The 20,311-nt window shown below is 40.9% G+C and overlaps 1 protein-coding gene across 2 annotated transcripts; it reads left to right on the top strand.

The window, feature by feature from the left end:
- Positions 1-2,712: 2,712 nt before the first annotated feature.
- Positions 2,713-20,016, top strand: htr1d (5-hydroxytryptamine (serotonin) receptor 1D, G protein-coupled). 2 transcript variants are annotated; one of them, XM_037487316.2, is made up of 3 exons: positions 2,713-3,093; positions 4,010-4,119; positions 14,979-20,016. In XM_037487316.2, exon 3 carries the CDS (start codon positions 15,605-15,607, stop codon positions 16,769-16,771), a length of 1,167 nt encoding a protein of 388 aa, XP_037343213.2. In that variant the 5' UTR covers positions 2,713-3,093; positions 4,010-4,119; positions 14,979-15,604; the 3' UTR covers positions 16,772-20,016. The 2 variants fall into 2 exon arrangements, with proteins under 2 accessions (XP_037343213.2, XP_062413424.1); XM_062557440.1 differs by lacking the exon at positions 4,010-4,119.
- The last annotated feature ends 295 nt before the right edge of the window (positions 20,017-20,311 follow it).

Below are 20,311 nucleotides of genomic sequence, written 5' to 3' on the forward strand. Positions count from 1 at the left end.
AAGTGATGTGCTCTGTTTCTTGATGAACGTTTGAAGAGCCTGTTAATTAACTTTCAAGGAGCTGCCAGTGATTAAATTAATGATACAATATATGGAAGATAGGAGAGAGAAATAGTAGCTCAATCAAAGCATTTAATGAAGTAACAACACCGCTCTTTCCGTGAATTAGTGTTCAGTAAATTCACAGGATCGCAGAAGCAAAGGGGACACAAGGTACATGGTAAAAAATAACAGCAGAGCGGCAGTAATGAGTAAGTAAATAATATTAGGTAAAAAAGGAGCACAAAACCACAGTAACTAAATATACTGAACTAAATAAATGTATGTACACACATATGTACATATACAGTACATACACAGTGTATCACAGTGGTTATTGCACATATCTTTAAGTGTTCTTTAGTGGGTTTTTTCAGTGACTTGATGTCCTGTGGTTCACTGGGTGCACAGTTGGTCGTGCAGCAGCAGGAAGGAAGGACCTGCGGTACCTCTCCTCCACACAGCCGCTGGCTGAAGGAGCTGTACGGAGCTTCCATGGCGTCCACCATCAGGGATTAGAGCTGAGTCATCATCGTCCTGTCTCCCACCACCTCCACCGCGTCCAGTGGACACCCCTAGCACAGTGCTAGCCTTCTTGATAAGTCTCCTCCCGACGCCTGCCAATATGCAATAATACTGTAATATAACATGATATAAGCACTCGGCGAGATCGCAACTCTTTGCTGTCCTGGCTCCCAGATGGTGGAATGAGCTCTCTGATGACATCAGGACTGCAGAGAGCCTCTACATCTTCTGCCAAAAACTCAAGACACACCTTTTTAGACTCTACCTTGACAAAAACACTAGCAAAGCGTAGCACTAACAAATTGTAGCACTTTAATTGTAATTACAATGGCACTTTTCTATAACATGTTTTTGAAACTGCTTATTTGATGAAAATTGTTCTTTCTTGTTACTTGATCTTCTGAGTTTGGATCTCTGTGTGGAAATGCACTTATTGCAAGTCGCTTTGGATAAAAGCGTCAGCTAAATGACATGTAATGTAATAATCATTTTGCTCAATCAAGGCAGTCTCATTATTAGATTTTAAGCCTCAACTAGTGTCTATGTTGGAAATATGTGCAGTAATTTAAGTGATTAAGGCAGATGTTCAATGGGTGATCTCCAATCCACAATTCCAGAATTCCAGAAGAGGCCTTCAAAGTCCTGCAAAGAGGACAAATTAGTTTTCCGATGACAGTTGCTACTGTTCTTTATTACAACATCGCTGAAATTACAGTAAAGTCCCTGCAACGTGTTATATACACTGTAAAGTCAGTAATGTTGATGGTAAAAAACTGTTCAGCACAGAAAGTTATTTTGGCATTCATATATTGTAATAAACACATGTAATCACTGGTAATTGTACTAGAAATTGAACTGAAAACAGAAATGCACCTAAAAAATAATTAAATATTGTGATTTTTACATGAATTGACTGTGCACTGTAAAAAAATCAGTTGAAATACAGAAGTATTTTCAGTAGTACTGAAAATGACAACGTTAACATACTAGACATTAGGGGATGTTTTTCACCGTGTTATCAACAGATTTTTTTTTACTGTGTAGTTAAAATAAGAATGGCTCAGATGGTTTTATCATCAATGGCATGTCAATGGTTTCTGACTGAAGGTGCCTCCCTCAACTTATGGAAATAAGTGGCAAACTGGCCATTACAGCCGGGTTTTTGTAGTTTTGTAAAAAGCTCACACCTCAAGGGGAATCTGCAGCATATTTATTAAAATGCCAAATTTACCACAAATACTATTGTGTAGGGAACTGTTTATACATACATGTATAATTCAGTCTTCCCCTGAGGATACTATTTTTGACTTTTTATTTATTTTTATATCAAAATGACCTGTGAAATGAATGGCAGCTGGTGTACAGTGCAATAGAGAGAGACTACTACTAATTTGTGATCATGCTGCATTGCAACAGTGCAGATGTGTGTTACTGACGCACACACTTTCCCAGTAAAATGATGCAAACCTAATGTATGCAGCTTCAGCATAACAGCAGAAGTCACATCAAGGCTCTATTGATATAAGAGGATGTGGACGAGGATTCAGAGGGCATGAAATTTTAATGAAACAAATGCATACGACAAACTCAACAAAGGTGTGTTGGTGGAGTTTCACATATAACACAAGCAGGAAGGGTGAGTATTGGCACCATATATTGAACAAAGAACAATTTGGGTTGTAGTATTGCTTTGAGTACAGCCTTAACATAATAAACGCCTGGGTTTGTCTCATCAAGATGGATTTAGTCAAAATAATTTCCCACATATTCTTAAAGAAATGATCTGTGATACTTATACGGATAAAGTTTCTATACCATGGGGCTCTACCTGCCTCTTACCTATGTACAGTGACAATATATGGCCTGTCAGAATTATCCACTGAATTATTGGCAGACACCCGCCTGTTGTCTCGTTGGATCTGCCTCACACGCAGCGTGGGTTGAGCGCACAGCAGAAGCTCCGTGGTGCAGCCGGGCCCATCGAAACCTCCCCGAAACGCACATTTTAATGCAACTTGTTGGCGGCACCGTCACCCCCCTGCGGAGCGGAGCCGACCGTTTCAACACCGGCAAGCCCCCAATGTCTTCCCCTTCAGGGGGGTGAGGGAGAGGAGTGGTGGGGGGGGGGGGGGGGGGGGGGTGCTTGACGGTTGCTGGATAAAAAGCATCGATGAGCTGCGCTTTGGGGCGTCAGATACTTTTCACACCTTTCACACATCATTTTGAGGCGCTTCAAGTTTCTCGCGACAGAACTGAAATAACTTGTTTCACTGTGTTAATGTAAAAGCATGACGACGCGCTGCACCCTTCAGATGAGGTGTGAAGCATCTCAGCACCTCCAGCAGCAGCATCCACTGAAGCTGAAGCCGCCCGCTGCTTCCTCCTGAATGAGCAGTCTGTATTTCGCTGGTCGGTACTGGACGTGTTTAAAAGAAGCGCACCGCTTGATGGGATGCCCGGATCGCTTTTTTCTCCCTTTTTCTTAAAAGAAGAGTGGTGATAAATTCGTCAAATGGAGTAAAAAAAAAGGTAAGTTTTTACGATATTTTTTTGAATTTGTCATGAATAAATAAACCATCTGTCCGCGTTCGTAACCATTACGCATTGATCTGGGAGCGCAGCGGAGCGGATGTTTTATTTTCAAAAAGCTGAACTATCGCAAACATTTTAGGTTCAAAAAGACTATTTTAGAGAGAGCAAGCAACTCTGCTGATAATCTGGATAAAAACAGCACACACTAGATAAAGATCTCTCACAGAAGTCACTAAGGGGTGTTGAAAATGAGGGAAAGAATACGAATAAGTCAGGCATATCTGCAGTTTTTCATGGCGAAAATTATGGTTAAAAAATGTTATAGTCATTTTTATATGAAAAAGAGTACTGATTTTTGCTCTTCAAAGTCATTGATTGCACTTGGTTCATTAGATATTCCTGTCACTATCAAGCTAATGACAAGTGTTTATCATTGTGAGTCATTTGCTATGGCTGTTTAAACATTCCCCCTTGGCTTAGCAAGGCTACAACTTACATTGTAATAGAGCATATTTCACTTGGTCATCATGCTTGAATTCCTGTATGATTCTACAATAAGCGGCTGTAGAAAATAAATGACTTTGACTGGATATGCAGCCAACATGTTATCATGGAGGTGTTCTTCCAACCAAGCTGTGACACATACAGCTGAATAAGGCAGGAGACGTGGTGATATTGGTTATAGGTACTACTTACCTTATGGTCTTTTTTTTTGGAAAGAAATTCATAAACATGTATGTTCTAGCAATATGTGAGACGGATAATATTCATGTTCTCGTTGGCTGTATGTGGTGAAGAATCTACATCACATTTTTGTACCCCTCCGTCCGACCGGCTTTATTCTGAAGAAGGAATGAAACGATTTGAATAACATGAGGAGGTGCTGCTTTTGTCATTAATGGCTGCTGGTGAGGAGGAGCAGCCCAACCATCAAGTCCATTTCAAGTTGGAAAAAATAAGCCTGTCGCCTGTGCTCTCGAGCTTTTCTGGAAACCACCTCAGGCTCTCTTTCCCCAGACAGGGGTGAGTTGCATTTTTTTTTTGCTTTGAGTGGCCGACTGATGTCAGAGAGGCTGTGTGAAATGAAAGGGAATCACCATCACAATGCTGTGATGAAAAGTATCTCTGAGCACACAACGTGCCTCACTCTGTTGGGAAACTCACTCACACAGTTTCCACTCAGACACTGATACACACACACACACACACACACACACACACGCGCACACGCGCACACACATGCACACTTGCCTCTGCACAACAACCAAGGTGTAACTGAAGACATACATTGTATAATTCATATTCATATGGAGCCATACCATCTCCATATGTGCAAGATGGTGTAAGGTATATGATACGAACCATTCTGATGTTGGGGTATTCTCCTCTCATCTGGGGCTTGAGAGGGCATATTACATATAGAGGAGAGCTTCAGAGCTCATTAGGCAAAGCATAAAGTTAGGTTTTAATAATTAATGGAGGAAAAAGCAATTTATGCCTGATGGTTTCAAGAGTGCAGCACAATTAATATGAAAGAAGACGATATAGGGGTAAAAATCAAATCCCCATTGATCTGTTTTCTCACGTTACCTTGCCTGGGGTCATAGTGTTTTAATCTTAGGAATATCTCCCACTATTGAGCAATCACATCTCTGGGGTGCAACTCACTGTGAAAAGCTAAGACAAGAAAAGTGACGCAGGGATACACTAAGGATGAAATCGCACTTTGAAACGAACATGAACAGAAACCTAGAAACATACTGACAGCTTTAATTCACCGATATGCAACCGTTTGCAAGTTCTGGCTCATCCACTGGCAAACTACAGCTGTGAGGGATGCAAGAGAGCTTTTTGAACATATTCAAATGCCTCTGATGTGCATGCCAAGTTTAGGGTTATTGATTTCCATTCAGATGTGTACTCTGGATATCTCACCATGCCTGTAGATGGAATAAAATCACGTATTCATTGGAGATTTAAAATCAAATGTGATGTCATGATTCAACGTAAGCATTGAATGTTCGCATGGGCTGTGGCAATGCATCATGGGGGTTTAAAATGACTGGAGGCATTTCGCTTGTGGGACTGTGTTGAAACCAGAACATGAAGCAGATGTATGCAGATGATGAGTCACAGCTTCATTCCACCCTCTGAAATGTGTTACTTGTCCCGAGATGTCACTTTTTCCAGGAGACGTAACACAGCAAATACACTAAAACACATGAGTTCATTTAACAGTGTCGTCACTCCGCTGTTTGTTCTGCCGACTGCTGTTTACAGAACTGTGCAGCGTGTCAGTAGCTGTTGAGCAGATGGGGGGGGGGGGCAGCGACTGTGAAGAAAACTTTAACTTTTAGTTGACTACACATCTTTGTAATCACGTACCATGGAAATGGACCCTGAGGAAAATGAAATGAACACTGACACTGTACCCATTAACTGCTGACATAAGAGAGAGTTACCCACCATCAGACAAACTAGATTCCCAAAACTCGGTGAAAATGTGACAAGAGGAATCAGTGCACCGCTACTTGATGCATTTTAAACTAAAACCAATGTGTTATAGTGTCCTAGCAGGAATAACACACAAGCCAAATGGATCCACTTGGCAAGCTGTAGAAAGTGCTCTCCGATGAAAGTGGAATAAAGTAAACATGCAAAGGGGTTGGGAAGCAGCGGCAACCGAAGCGGACACTGAACAGTACCGAGAGAACAGGAGCAGGGAATTATGAGCACATAACACCAATCATCAGTGGAATCCAGGGAACTAGTCACCACCATCAGTTATCCAACTGTGAGTCATAAAGGCACCGAGGACTTGACGTGGTCCTCCAAAAAACGAATGAGTGTAAAGCAGAACAAAAAGGTTTCTTAATACTGGACAATAAGAGAGAATCTAAAGACTTACCTAAAGACATGCATTCATGTGATACTGAGACACGCTTTGTGTTCTTTGGTATTTAGACTCTATCGGGATCTCACCATTTTTTTTGGAGGGGAAGTCACGGCCCTTAACGCGGGAGGCGATGGTGAATTAGCAGCTGAAGGTCTGAATGGATAGGATCTGGACATGGATTCCGAATGAGCTCCGTGGAAGTGGAATCGGGTCGAAGTGGGTCACAGCAGACGCAGTAATGGCAACCGAAAGCAGCAGAGTGAAGGATTGTTTTAAAGGTTCGATACACACTAGAAGACCGGCTCGCAATGGAAACCCCAATCATTGTGCAGAATTGATTCCAATGTAAACTTCTAGCTTCTGTGAAAACAACTTCAAGCTGTGAGTGACAGAGCAATCAACACAATGATCCACCCTCTTAATATCAAGATGTTGTGTAGAAACACACGCACAAATGGTACCAAAGCAAACAACATGAAAGACTTCTAGGGATGTTTCAAGAAACTACAGGATCCACAGCTAAAAACAGAGATAATGTTGCAGGAAAGCAAAAGAGAAACAACTAAGTAACACCATGAAAGTAAAAGTTAGTGCAGAGAATGAACCAAAAGTCATGGAAGCTTCTGGCATCACGGTCGAGGGTCCACACACAATAAACGAGAGATTACTACACTGAAGTCCAGCTTTACACCTAAAGCCTACACATACACCAGCCACGACATCCTCCAGCTTTAGAAGCATTAATCGCCTTGATCCTGATCAAGGTTTTTCAATTTCAATAAATTAAAAGTGTCATCCATAATTCCTAAAAGTTTATACTGACTTCTTTTCATTTTCTGCAACCAATAGTTTAAAGTTACACCTGTGCTCACCAGGCTGAAGCTTGATAATCACACATTGGAATTTTGCTTTTGGATACCCCAAAAATTGAGGTTTGGCAAGAAAAGCAGCATTTTATCGTTGAACAAAAATGTTTCCCCCCCCCACTCTATATTTGTATAAACCCCCAAAATACAATGTTTAGTGTTGACTTTTAAATGCAAAGTTAAACATGTATTTGAGTTTCAATACTGGAAGTGGAATTAGTGTTTTAAAGTGACAATGTCTCATCTGGATCTCAACAGGATCCTGGAAGAATACAGACATCTGTGAAACAAGTCATCTTCTTCCAGCAAATCTTCTCTTTACACTGGAATAAACGCAACGCATTGGGATTGTGACTGTGTCAGTGGTAATCCCGTCTACAGGCAGGATTATTCACATGGGATTGGGTCTTTTCCTCAGAAAATAAAACTTCCCCCTCTCTCTCCGCCATCGTTTTCTACACCATTCCAGGCTGAGAAAACAATCCACATTACATTGTGTCAGGGATACATTAACCATGTTTTGTTTTATTCCGAATGATTTTAATCCCTGTGAGGGACGGTTGTCATTTTTTCTTATTTGATCTAATTTGTTGCATTGCTCAATTAATTTCCTTCTCCTACCCTTTTTTCCCCCATTATCTTCCTGTGTTTGTTTCATCCCCCAACCCTTCCTCTTTTGAATATTTTTTTTCAGTCAGGATACCCAAATGATTAGCGCTGAATCCTAAAACCTCCAGATGAAAGTCATAATTATAGATCATGACAATTTTCCAATTATCATGAAAATCTACTCCTCGCCCTCACAGCGGCAGCAGCAGCAGCAGCAGCTGCACCACTTAGTGGTTAATGTTTCAAGATTGACTACTGGTTGAAAGATGCCTGTTTCCATTACCGAGCTTACAGGAGGTATCGCTGTGTCTCCTTATCCAACAGCGTGTGATGTGTTGACTCTAGAAAGAGAGAAGAGAAAGGAAAAGATGAGTGGAAAATACAAAAATGTTCACCTCCTGCACTGCAGCACTCACCTATATTTTTTCTTTTTGAACCAAGAAACAATATAATGTGTAGTTTGTAAATTCACATGTAATTGTAGTTTAAGTGTAGTGCACTTTAAAAACATATATCAAGAGAACATTTCCTATTAAGCATTAGTATTATTACAAACATTCCTGCACTAACTAATTTGTGGAAGCCACATTCACCAATTTCCCCAGAGAAGCGTTAAGTGTCATCCACTGAAGGCTGTAATATAATCTGCCTAATATCTCTGTGAGTGTGACTGCCTCTCTTATTAGTCATAGACTAATCACGTTAAATCTTTTTTGTTTTCCATTGGTGTCACAATGCACAGCTCTGCTCGGCCAAAGTCAAGGACGGCTCCAGAGTCGACTTATTCACAAGTCGGTACTTGCTTTGCGATGTGAAATTCTTCTGCTAATCTTTGTTGGCATTTTTATGAAAGCAAATTGCCGCCACGTGAAGCTAAACAGGACTGCATGCGTCACGAATGATGAAGCCATTAGCACAAAAATGATGGTCCTGTGTAAACCAGTTACCAGTTAAATGTGGAGGTCGGATCTTTTGTTAAACACACACGCAGACCGAAGTCTAGAGATGTATTCAAGTAAATCCTCTGAAAACAAGGTGAATTGCCCCCCTGCTGCCATTTTTAAAAGTGGCTATTTGTGTTTATTGAAACTTAACCGTATGTGAGTTTCTATTTTCTTTACTTATAAATTGAATTCTACGCAATTCTTCTGGGGATCTGCAGTTCAATAGGACCCCATCCTGCTTGATTGACAATATAATCAATACAGCATCTCAGGGAAGGTTAGTTGTGCAACACTCACCAACTAGCCCTCAACCCTTATTGCCTATTTGGAGACATTTAAAACATCCAGCAAGTCTCATTAATCAATTGTTGGAACAGCAATAATTTTATATATATTCTAATATTTAGATATTTTAAACTATTATTTAGTTTCCCAGAAGAGGACCGCAGTTGGATGGCAACCAATTTTCACAGCAGAAAGAAGCTTATTTGTATATGTATAATTCAAAAACCAGTTTTTTAGAGCTTTGAATTAAGAAACAAATTGCATTATAAAAACCATGAACATCACAGTGAAGAAACACATTTGACGATGCAGTTTCAGTGTGGTTACAGCTCCTAGATGGTGTTTTAGTTACAGCCAACTATACTCTTTAGAAAACAATAACGAATCTTTGATTGTAACCATTATAAACAATTTGTACCGAGTGCATCTTAATTGCATATATATTTTAATGTCGTTAATTACCTTCAGTGCCTGTAAATGCTGGCTCACTGTTAAATGATAATCCTTTAACAATACCCCGATTTATTTGAATGCCGGGAGTTACAACAATCATCTTTACAGTGCACAAAAAACAGAAGTGTCTTTGGCACCATTCATACAGTGGGCTGATGAGTTTGTGCACAAGCAGCACAAGATCAAATCAACCCACATGTGAACGTCTCTGCTGAGATCATTCCAAACGGGATCATCTGCTGCTGGAGCTACACAACAATCTCTCGTTTTCCTCTCAACAGGCACAGCGCTGCAGGGCTCAATTCTTGGTCCAATTTTGTTGTACATTGTGAACCTTGACTTTCCCTCTCCGCCATGTTAGTGACACACCTGTAAAAGCCCTACTAAGGATCAGTGGATGTGCTATACTTCCAGAAAAAAAACTCTCTCCCACCTTCAATTGTCTTAATGGTCCAAGAGTAAATTAGCAATTGATCTGATGGTCATTATTCACACTGGTTTACCACATACCGCTGTTGGCTTGTATATTTAACTCTGGTTTGTTGCTTATTTCTCAGCTTCAGTATTCATCCCTTCCTTAAACTTTACTCCCCGTCATCATGTGTTGCTCTTTTTGTACAATATGTTCTAGTTATCCTGCCATCTTTATTCTTCCTCTTTGTATCTGGAGATTATGTCATTTTGGGAAAACTAAATATCTCTTTGGCTTTAATGTTGTACTCCTCCACGCTCTAATTGCAACTAACAAATAAACATTTCTAAATTTATAGTTGTGTATTTTGGGTCAACACCCCCTAATTTCAACTGAATGACTGAATCATGTAAACAGCATTGATATGGGGAACTTTGGCTTTAGAAATCATGAAACAACAACTTCAGTAGAAATGTGTAGTTAACACAAAATTTGTGTTATTTCCCAAAAGATTTGAAATATTGCCCCTTACGTAATTATGGAATCCTGTTAATTTACAAATAAACTTTCCGCTTCTGTACAACGTTTTGCTGTACTACTCACTGCCTGTGTTGCAACCTAATGAACTGGTTAATCCAATGTTAAATAAATATATTATTGTACTCTATAAACATACACATACCGTACATGACCTTGGGTGTGGAGTTAGGTGGATAAATGTAAGTACAAGAATAGGAATGGCCTGCTGAGACAGGACTTGTTGGACGCGATTCAGCTGGAGAAAGAAAGTTTCCAGGCGTTAATCTCATTTCAAGGGATTTGGTTTGGGGGGGGGTACGTTTTTTTTACTTATGCTAACAATGGTGCGTTGAAATTGAAATACTTTATGCGGAAAATCACAAGAACGTTATTATTGAGAGAAATTTGTACAAACAAAAAACAAAAAAAAGTTCTCGTTGATGATTTTTGATTCTGTGTCAACTCCTGCGATGCTGCACAACATCACACATGTCAGGCAGGACTAACTAAAATATATCTTGTTTTGTTAAAACATACTTAGCTCTAGCAATGTTCTCATCACAAGCTCTTTAATCATCTCTGCAGATTTAAACCAGATCCTCATTTGTCATAACACACACACGCACACACACACACACATGCACATGCACACACGCACACAGCCGGCTGTGAACGACAAAGTCAGCACCAGAATTCTTAGACCTGTTCTCAAAGAAGGTCCATAGATTTGCACTAGACTGTATTACTGTGGAGTGGTGTAAAAAAGAGAGACCTGTGTTATGGTAGGTGGTCCCATCAGCAGGAGGCCAATATGTTGATGAAGTTCATTGTATGCAAAAGACATGTAACAGGTGCTTCGGAACAGTTTAAGCAAACCTGTTAATACATGGGGGGGATTTCATTAACAGATTAAATCATGATTTGTCTCGTTTCAACGATCTGTTCCTGTTTTGCTGGTTTAGAGAAGATCTGAGATTGTCCCGCTGAGCCTTTACAATGAGTCCTGAGTTTTTTTTCCCAGATGTGTCACCGGGTAACTTGAGATACTTCGCACCCTCTCTGCCAATTAATTTACTAGTGCAGGAATGAATCCCCATAAATCATCTCCTTTATTGTGCTCCGGAGCCAGTGTCCTGTGAAGATTAAATATATTTGTTTATTATTATGCATATTTCTTGTTTGTTATGCTTATGTGTGTGTGTTTGTGTGTGAAAGGGGATTGCTGGAGGGTGCTGCACAAGATGCATGCGTGTGCGATTGTACATGTGCGGCCCCCACGTCTTCAACAAAACACCTACCCTCCGAGCTCCCAGCGAGCTGCAAACAGTGGCGATAAGATAAAGTCTCGAGCCATCGAGAAATAATGTGATTACATTTGCTGCTTCCTGAATTGCAGCACGACATGCCGGTATGATGCAATCCATTCATGCTAGCCTTTCATGAAACGTGTGTGTGTGTTATCCTGCATAGCATACTGGAATGCTTTTTTCAATTTTATTCGATCATGATTTGGTTATATTCACTTTAACCTTTAGTTTCCACTTTGACAGATATGACTTCCGAAGTCATGTTGATTGTTCAAATATTCCTCATTCATCAACATTTTTATTATTTTATTTCCCCAGGGATGGTGCAGTTCAGCTTTATAGTTCAGTATTAGCATTGTTCAGAGCAAGCTGAATTGTAAAAATGCATTATTTAGGATGTTTTCAATCTACTCATAGTTTAAAGTAGATTGAAAACACTAACTATCTACAGTCTGTGACTGCAGATAGTGTGTGGGTGTGTGTTAAATTGGCATGTGTATTCATTCAACTACTTTAAAATGTCTCTGTAGCTCGAGATGCCAGAAAAAAAAATATGTTTCCAACAAAACGGTTTGAGTACAAAGGATGAAGAACGTCATTCTCAAAAATGTTCACAGCTTCCATTGTTGTAGAGCTCCAATAGTTTGTTCCCATGACTCCCTACATTTAAGCTTTCCTCCATTTTTATCCATCATCAATCCCCAAACCACCTACAGGATCTATGTAAACGTCCTCCCCTCACCGCCCACACACACACACACACACACACACACAAATCCATGCTCACCAACCGCTCAGTGCACGCTCGAGTAAACACCAAACATGAGCTGACATGGGAGGTAACGACGGCTCTACCTCCTCTGAGCTAAATCAATTAGTCTATCTCCAGTGGGGCCATGCAGTGTTCGGTGGGTACAGGACTTTCTCCCAGGACAACAGACGGGCTGCTCCACACGCGTCAACATCAGCCTGCATTTGACCCTTCAGCCTTCAAGGGATGAACCGGATTTGCAGTGGATGTGTAGTGACGGGGACAACCGGGCAAGGCTGCGTTGTTGCACACGACTCCACATCTGGGACTTTGTCAGACCCACAGCAGCAAGTTCTGCGCTTGATTCTTATGTGATATATTGAACAAAACTAATTGTATATTTGATGATGTTGGTTCTCTGATGCCTCGCTGTATTGTATCTTCAATTTAAAGCCAGATGTAGAAGTGATATTCCCCACAAACAGTCAACCCAATTTAGGCCAGGTCTGTCTCTCACACATTCATTATGAACCTCATTACCTAATTGTGCTGTAAACCAGACCTCTGGGAGATAAGCCTTATCCTTGACTTGTTTGATGAACAGATACGCTATTCAGTCATCTATCAAAAAGGGAACTGTTGAGACAACTTAATGAAGACGTCTATGCCGTCCACAACAATCTTCTGACTTAGCTCACTGTTTGGGGAGTGAACATTATTGCCAAACTATCTGTGCACTCATCAATCTCTTCTCCACCGATGCAGTGGAGCGAGCCTGTTAGACGCTCATGCTCTGATGCATCTCCGCTTGATGTGAGGTGAAGTCATTGCTTGGTGTGTGCTTTAACTTCCATCCGGTGTTGAGGAAAGAACCGCACAAAAAAAACTGGTATTGTATTTAAGCCTAACATCAAACATAAACCTTTACTATGTAATTTGGGTTAATGTGATAAGTTTACAAGCCTTGACATCTTTGTATAAAACAAGTAAAATACAGAGACATTGAAGTGTCATGGAGAAGGAAACTAATATATAAGTTCATTGCCTTTGTGCTATTAAGGTTATCTTGCATGTGCCCATTAGACTGGTATTTTGTTGGTGGACTGAGATATGTGAAAGTAATTTGGGTTTCGAAATCATAATGGGCTACAAAGGAAATGGCTTTGATAGCGTCTCTTTCAATGTACAGAGCTTAAAGGAACTTGGTCGATAAAGATCTTCATTGTGTTTAAGGATGTGGTACATGAGGAGAACAAGGCATTTCAGTTAATGGACACATTTACAGATCAGTTTGGGATTGATGCACATAGTTTAGGATACAGTAAAAGATCTTACACTAAAAGAAGTATATATATATATATATATATATATGTAATAATGTGTGACAAAAATGGAATTCAGTTTCGCAAATCTTATTTTTCTCATTTTAATGACCCTTATGGATCATCAAACAAACATGGCGCATAATAATTGCAGAGGCATAATAATCACCTTTTAGAGCCCAGCTGCTAAACAGCTCTTCACTTGTTAATGGAGAGGACTTGCAGAGTTGCATCAGAAACAAACATACACTCAGAAATCCGCTCGACACTAATGTGGCGGCAGAAGGTTGTGTGGACTGTAAAAAAAAACCATTTGTTATTAGGTGGCAAACACCATTGCTTTTTTGTAATATGTATTCCTTAATATAATCCTAATTATTATTATTATTCTTATTATTGTTATTATCGGTTCATAGGCTGATATGTTGTTTCAAATTGTAAATATCTCTTCTCATTTTTGTACTAAAATCCACCTCTTCAAAAATCTGACTTTATCCTGTAAGGCGTAGAACATTTTGCAGTGAACATGGGTATATCACCTAAAAGATTCCCCATTTGTCACATAGTTCCTTATGGTTTATATTTTGGGTTGAGATGGCAAAATGGTTTCAGTTATAACTTAAAAGTGCATGCCTTAATATATGCGTTAATATCTTCTATTTCCTCTTAAATTGAAGTGGTGCGTATCGAAGCCGCCGCTCTTAAATAAAAGATTGGATCAAGGTATAGAGGGAGAACTGGTGGGAGCAATTGTGTTCTGTGGTGATTAATACCTTTTTTCACATTTCAGTTGTTACTGTATTTCTTTCATTCTACTTCAAAGAGTTGGCTTTCCCTCCTGTGATATGTTCTGTTACCTGGAGGCAAGGTATTCAGTGTCTCTTTGTGTTTGTGGGCACTAGTAACAGCAAATGTGAAGCAATTTTAAGTTATATGTCAAGAGTCCAAAGAAAAAAAAACTCTGTTGTATCTTTAGTCAAAAATGTAATTTTTAAGGCATTTATATTATAATATGCACAAAATATATTATGTATACAGTCAACACAAAAAAAAGAAAATTGGCTCTGAACTATTACAGTAGCAAAAGCAGCTTCTATGGCAGTCATCATTTTAAATCATATTATTATTATTGTTATTATTAATTTCTCTCAGGTTTAGAATGTATGTGGATTAATTTCTCTCAGGTTTAGAATGTATGTGGATACCTTTGTAAAGCGCTGCTAAATTTAGTCTAGTGTTAGTAGCAAAGCAAACCTGGTTATGACTTGACTGTTTGGCTTATATAAACCCAACAGCTGGAGATGTGGGTGTTAAGTCAGTGCATCAAGTCATAATGCACCATTTACAGGTTGAGTTTACAGAACGTTCATCTGCATTTATTGGCCCTTGTGTGAGCGGACTTGGTCATGCGGGGGGGTTTGTTTGTGCATGCCCGTGTTCGGAATGAGAGAGAGGGGATGATGCTAAAGTTGACTATTGCTAACCTTTGTGCTTCTCTCTCTCGTTTGTCTCCCCTAGGGTTGAACATTCTGCAGATGATGCTCCATGACGAAGCCTAAGCTATGTAGTATGGGTACTACAACGGAGAATTGTGACGCTAGGAACCTGAAGAAGCTTTCGGGATGCAGCATCCCAGCAAACCTTTGTACAGCTGAAAAAAGCTCTAAGGATGTGAAAGAATTATCCACAGGATGACAAGATTTTTTTGGTAGACTACATCATGTAACTGTGATTTTTCCAACATTATTAAAGACACAAATAGCAGCCGAGAATCAGCGAATTTGATTGAAGGTTTGGTCAGAAGATGCTGTTTCCAGCTGGCTGCTGGTTGGAAATGAGATAAGAGCACGGGAAGACAAAAAAGGAGTGCCTGTCTAAATACCAATTAGGATTTGTCTCTCCAGCAGCTACACCAGTGAGGCAAATCAATATCAGGTAGGCTGAATGGACTTATTGACCTGCTTCACTTAGGAACATTAGCTGTGGATGGAGTTAGATGTTTGCTAAAGGTATGAATATCAAACAAGGTCCTGCATTTCCCACTGCCAAAACCACGATGGCACCGAACAGCCTGCTCAGTGCCACGCTGAGGTGGTGAGGCTGGCTGAAACCTTAGGGGAAGGGTTCAAAGGAGCGGAGGAGGCATGGAGCTGGACAACAGCTCTCTGGACTCCTTTACCAGCAACTACACAGAGACCCCCGACACCGTCACGCCGCCGCCCTGGAGCGCCGCCACGTTACTGGGCCTCCAGATCTCCCTGTCTGCACTGCTGGCTGTCGTCACCCTCGCCACCGTGCTCTCCAACGCCTTCGTCATCGCGACCATCTTCCTCACCAGGAAGCTCCACACACCGGCCAACTTCCTGATCGGCTCCCTGGCCGTCACGGACATGCTGGTGTCTATTCTGGTCATGCCCATCAGCATCGTCTACACTGTCAGCAAGACCTGGTCGCTGGGGCAGATCGTCTGTGACATCTGGCTGTCGTCCGACATCACGTTCTGCACGGCCTCCATCCTGCACCTGTGCGTGATCGCGTTGGACCGCTACTGGGCCATCACGGACGCGCTGGAGTACTCAAAGCGCCGCACCATGCGCCGGGCGGCGCTCATGGTCGGGGTGGTGTGGGTGATCTCCATCTCGATCTCCATGCCCCCGCTTTTCTGGCGGCAGGCCAAGGCGCACGAGGAGCTGACGGAGTGCATGGTGAACACGGACCAGATCTCTTACACCCTGTACTCCACCTTCGGCGCCTTCTACGTCCCCACGGTGCTCCTCGTCATCCTCTACGGGCGGATCTACGTCGCCGCCCGCTCCCGCATCTTCAAGACGCCGTCGTCCTCGGGGAAGCGCTTCACCACAGCACAGCTCATCCAGACCTCGGCGGGCTCCTCCCTCTGTTCTCTCAATTCGGCCTCCAACCAGGAAGCCCACCTACACTCGCTCAGCGCGGGAGGCGGCGGCGGTGGAGGTGGAGGAGGGGGAGGATCCCCCCTGTTCGTGAATAGTGTGAAAGTGAAGCTGGCAGACAACGTGTTGGAGAGGAAACGTCTGTGTGCGGCTCGGGAGAGGAGAGCGACCAAGACGCTGGGCATCATTCTTGGCGCGTTCATCGTCTGTTGGCTGCCGTTCTTTGTGGGCACGCTGGTCATGGCCATATGTAAAGGGTGCTGGTTCGATCCGGTGCTGTTTGATATATTTACCTGGCTGGGATACCTGAACTCCCTCATCAATCCTGTCATCTACACTGCATTCAACGACGAGTTCAAACAGGCTTTCCAAAAACTCATCAAATTCAGACGGTTCACCTGAAAAAAAGACGGATTAAAACCCTCAGTGCAAAAAGAGCAAACTAGATGCAAACTAGAAAATCATGATAATGGAAGTACTGACACTTAAATATCCCACCTTGTGAAAACATGCTAATTGTGATATGTTTTGGATTTTATATCAAACAACTCTGTGCCATAGCTCTTTAGAAAGCATCCTCCGTTTAGACTGATTGCATGCATGCAAAAAATTGAAAATCTTCAGCCCAGTCTATTTCATGTTATCGGTACACTAATGCAGGCGTAATAATATGGAAACAGCTAACAAAGAGAGATGTGATGTAGTGTTGCGCAAATGAAAAGCCATGAAAAATATGTTGTCTTAATCTTTGCTTCATTCTGTATGCTGCTACTTCCATATAATGTTTCTGTGGTACAGTAAAGTACTTCGAAAGACAGCAAAACTTTGGAAATTTATTATATCTATTGCAGTATATGCAATTTGAAAGTGGGACACTGTATGTGTATGTACATGTGTGTGTGTATGTGTGTGTGTGTGTGTGTGTGTGTGTGTGTGTGTGTTACTTACTGTAATATATGCGTGGATGAGGAAGGGAGGATTGTCAAGTGTTTGAGCTATATACCTGCTACTCTCCAGCGAGGCTCGTCTTGTCCTCACAGAGACAGAAATGGAAACAGCATTTTCACTCTCCTTCTGAATTTTAAGTAACAGCCAATACCATAGCAACAGCAACAAATAAACCCTTTCAAAGGGGGTATGAAATGACAAGGTAGAAGCAAATGATGAAAATCCCGGGAAGTGAGGAACATCTGAGATACATTTTGAGTGATTTAATGTGTTTCTTCTGTTATGTAGACTCTTGTTCTTGTTCTTCAGTGGTGTGACCGAGGTCATTGGAAAGCAAAGCTAACTCACTGGTGTTAAACATGACCACGACAAAGAACAACCGGGATAATGTTTTAATAGTGTATTTTTCCCGTATAGAGATAAACAAAGATACAATTACTCAAAAATAATATGTAAACGCACTTCATAAATTTGAGTAATGATAGTTGATTTAAATGCTGTAATCTGATTAGTCATGATACACAAGAAATTAACAAAACGTTGCCTTTAAAATGTTGGTTCCGCACATTGGAGTCATGGATATTGAACACAGTGAAAATCATGATGTTTATTTTCTCAGGCGCAACATTTCATTCACTTTTATGAATATGCAGCAGAATCACTCTCAATATTTAACATTAACATCAGATCCAACCTTTAATGCAAAATTTACTTTTTCTCAACACTGAGGCTTGCAAATTTGAAAAGATTTAACATTTTTCAGACAAGATGACAAAAAACATGATGGGTTCTTTGCTGCATGTTTCCTTTAGTATGTTATCATATCAGGAATGATGTGACTGTTATGTTTGACAAAAAAAGAACAATGTCACCTTATTAAATAATCCAAACAATACTTTGAAACAATAAAGAAGTGCTGAATGAATTTAAAAGAAATGAATATGTTTAAGGCTGACACTTTAAACACAGCACATCATCCCATAGATGAGTTCAGCGTACAAAAAAATACTTTAATTGCTATACATTTACTTCAGCCATTCCTATGTGGAGCACTTGTAAAATATGTTTCATCAATAATGACCACAGTTCATCTTAACGTTGTAGTAAACTGTTGAAGTTGGATAATCTTCATGTTTCCCCCCTGGAGTGGTCCCAGTTCAGTCTGTGCCAGCTGCTTGGGTTCAAGAGGCTGTTGCATTCAAGTCCAAATCAATTTGACCAACCTTTAATCAGTCCTGCAAGACACACCATGTTACTGTGCTAGAAAGACCCCAAATAATGTATCATTCATTGGCCATTTGTTTGTTTCCATATGCAAAGAGAACAGTGGTCTCAACATCTCATTGACATTAAATCAGTTATGTTTGTTCTTTTCTTCCCTCAAGAAATATCATCATCAATTTCTAAAACATGAGTCACCAAAAACTTGCTTCTACTCCTGACATGTCTGTTTCTGAAGTTGAATTGGCAGTGACCCACAATAACATAATACATCATCCCTTAAAACTAAACGGTAGTCTAATATTTCTGAATACTGCTGAAACGGGTAACTGTGACTTTTTCAACGAATAAAGGATAATGGTTTAATATTAACAGATGACATGTGATGATAACGTTTTGACAAGAGTCTTTGGAGCTTTGGATATTTGTAATCGAGGGGCATCTACCCCGAGCATCACATCAAGTGTCGGGACGCATTAATTTATCACACCCAACCACCGCTGATGAGGCTTGATAGAATGATGAGTATGTGGCAGAGAGGGGGGGATGTGGAAGGGTGAATAACAGCCGCATGAACGCACTAAGCATGGAGAGACAATCCCATTTAAAACGGGACGGCAGCAAGATGAAAGGCTTATGAAGTAATTGTGTTCCTGCGTTATCGGATAACGGAGACCAGCCGATCAGAACAGCTGATATCAAAAGGCCCAAACCATGACAGCAAGGAAGTTAAGAGAGAGCCTGAGAGGAGCTAATGGCATTTATGAGGAATAAGCTACAGGCCGATGTATGCAAGTATAGGCTTTTTGACTAAATTTACACTACAGTTGTATTGGTTATGTACTCAATACTTGGTCAATTTAGGAAAGATTTAGGACAAACTTTACTGTTGTATTCCGCTATCTAAAAGGTAACCTGGATGTTAATATGTATCCTTAATCCTTTTTAGGATCTTTTGTAATTGAATGTAATGTGAAGTAAATTAGCTTTGGTTGAATCTGAAAGTTGGACAAATGTGAAAAGGGGGAAAAATGCATTCCTCCGTTTTTATTTGGACATAAAAAGCCACAGATTTGAATATATAATGAATTGTCATGGGAGCTAATAGCTAGAGTTACCAAAATGATTACACCGTGAATGTAAAAATCTCTGTGAAGAGAGGCCACAGGGTTGGGAGTGTCGTATTTAACAGTGCTCACCTAATAAAGCCTAATTATTCAGCCCGTCTGCTATTGATCTGTGCCTATGGCTGTCACTGAGGTGAACAAATGTGTCTGAACTAATTAGCCTTCAGTGAAGGAACTGAAACAAATATAGAAATATCTGCAAAGACGCAAAAGGAGCGTCGTGACCGCCGAGTTAAGCCCAGCAATTGTTACATTCCAGCATCGTGTTTCTTCCTCTGCTGGGTGCTCTCAAGTAAAGCCCAGGATACCCCAAAATAATGCATACTGAATGCAGCGGAGAGTAGTTCCGTCACTCTGGATCAGCGTGGAGGATGGATAGGAGATGGCTTCAGATGAAGTTAGGAAGCCTGAAGGTTAGGATGCACTTAAAATCATGGCTGTTCCTCGTCCATCCACCCCCCCCCGAAACCAAAATAGCCCAACAGCCTCGGGGAACCAAGTCAGGCCGAAGGCTTGTATGGGGCAACTTCAACGTACACGCCGCGTTACCAGCTGAAAAGATGAATATCAACTTAAAGTCATCTGCTTTTAAATGTAAATGAATTCCCATTTGGGTCTGTTTATGTGCTGATATTTATGAATGATT

This window comes from Pungitius pungitius, chromosome 14, assembly GCF_949316345.1.
Source record: "Pungitius pungitius chromosome 14, fPunPun2.1, whole genome shotgun sequence".
NCBI classification, from domain to species: Eukaryota; Metazoa; Chordata; class Actinopteri; order Perciformes; family Gasterosteidae; genus Pungitius; species Pungitius pungitius.

Coding starts and splice junctions, on each gene's coding strand:
- htr1d (XM_037487316.2), top strand. CDS start 15,605: ATGGAGCTGGACAACAGCTCTCTGGACTCCTTTACCAGCAACTACACA.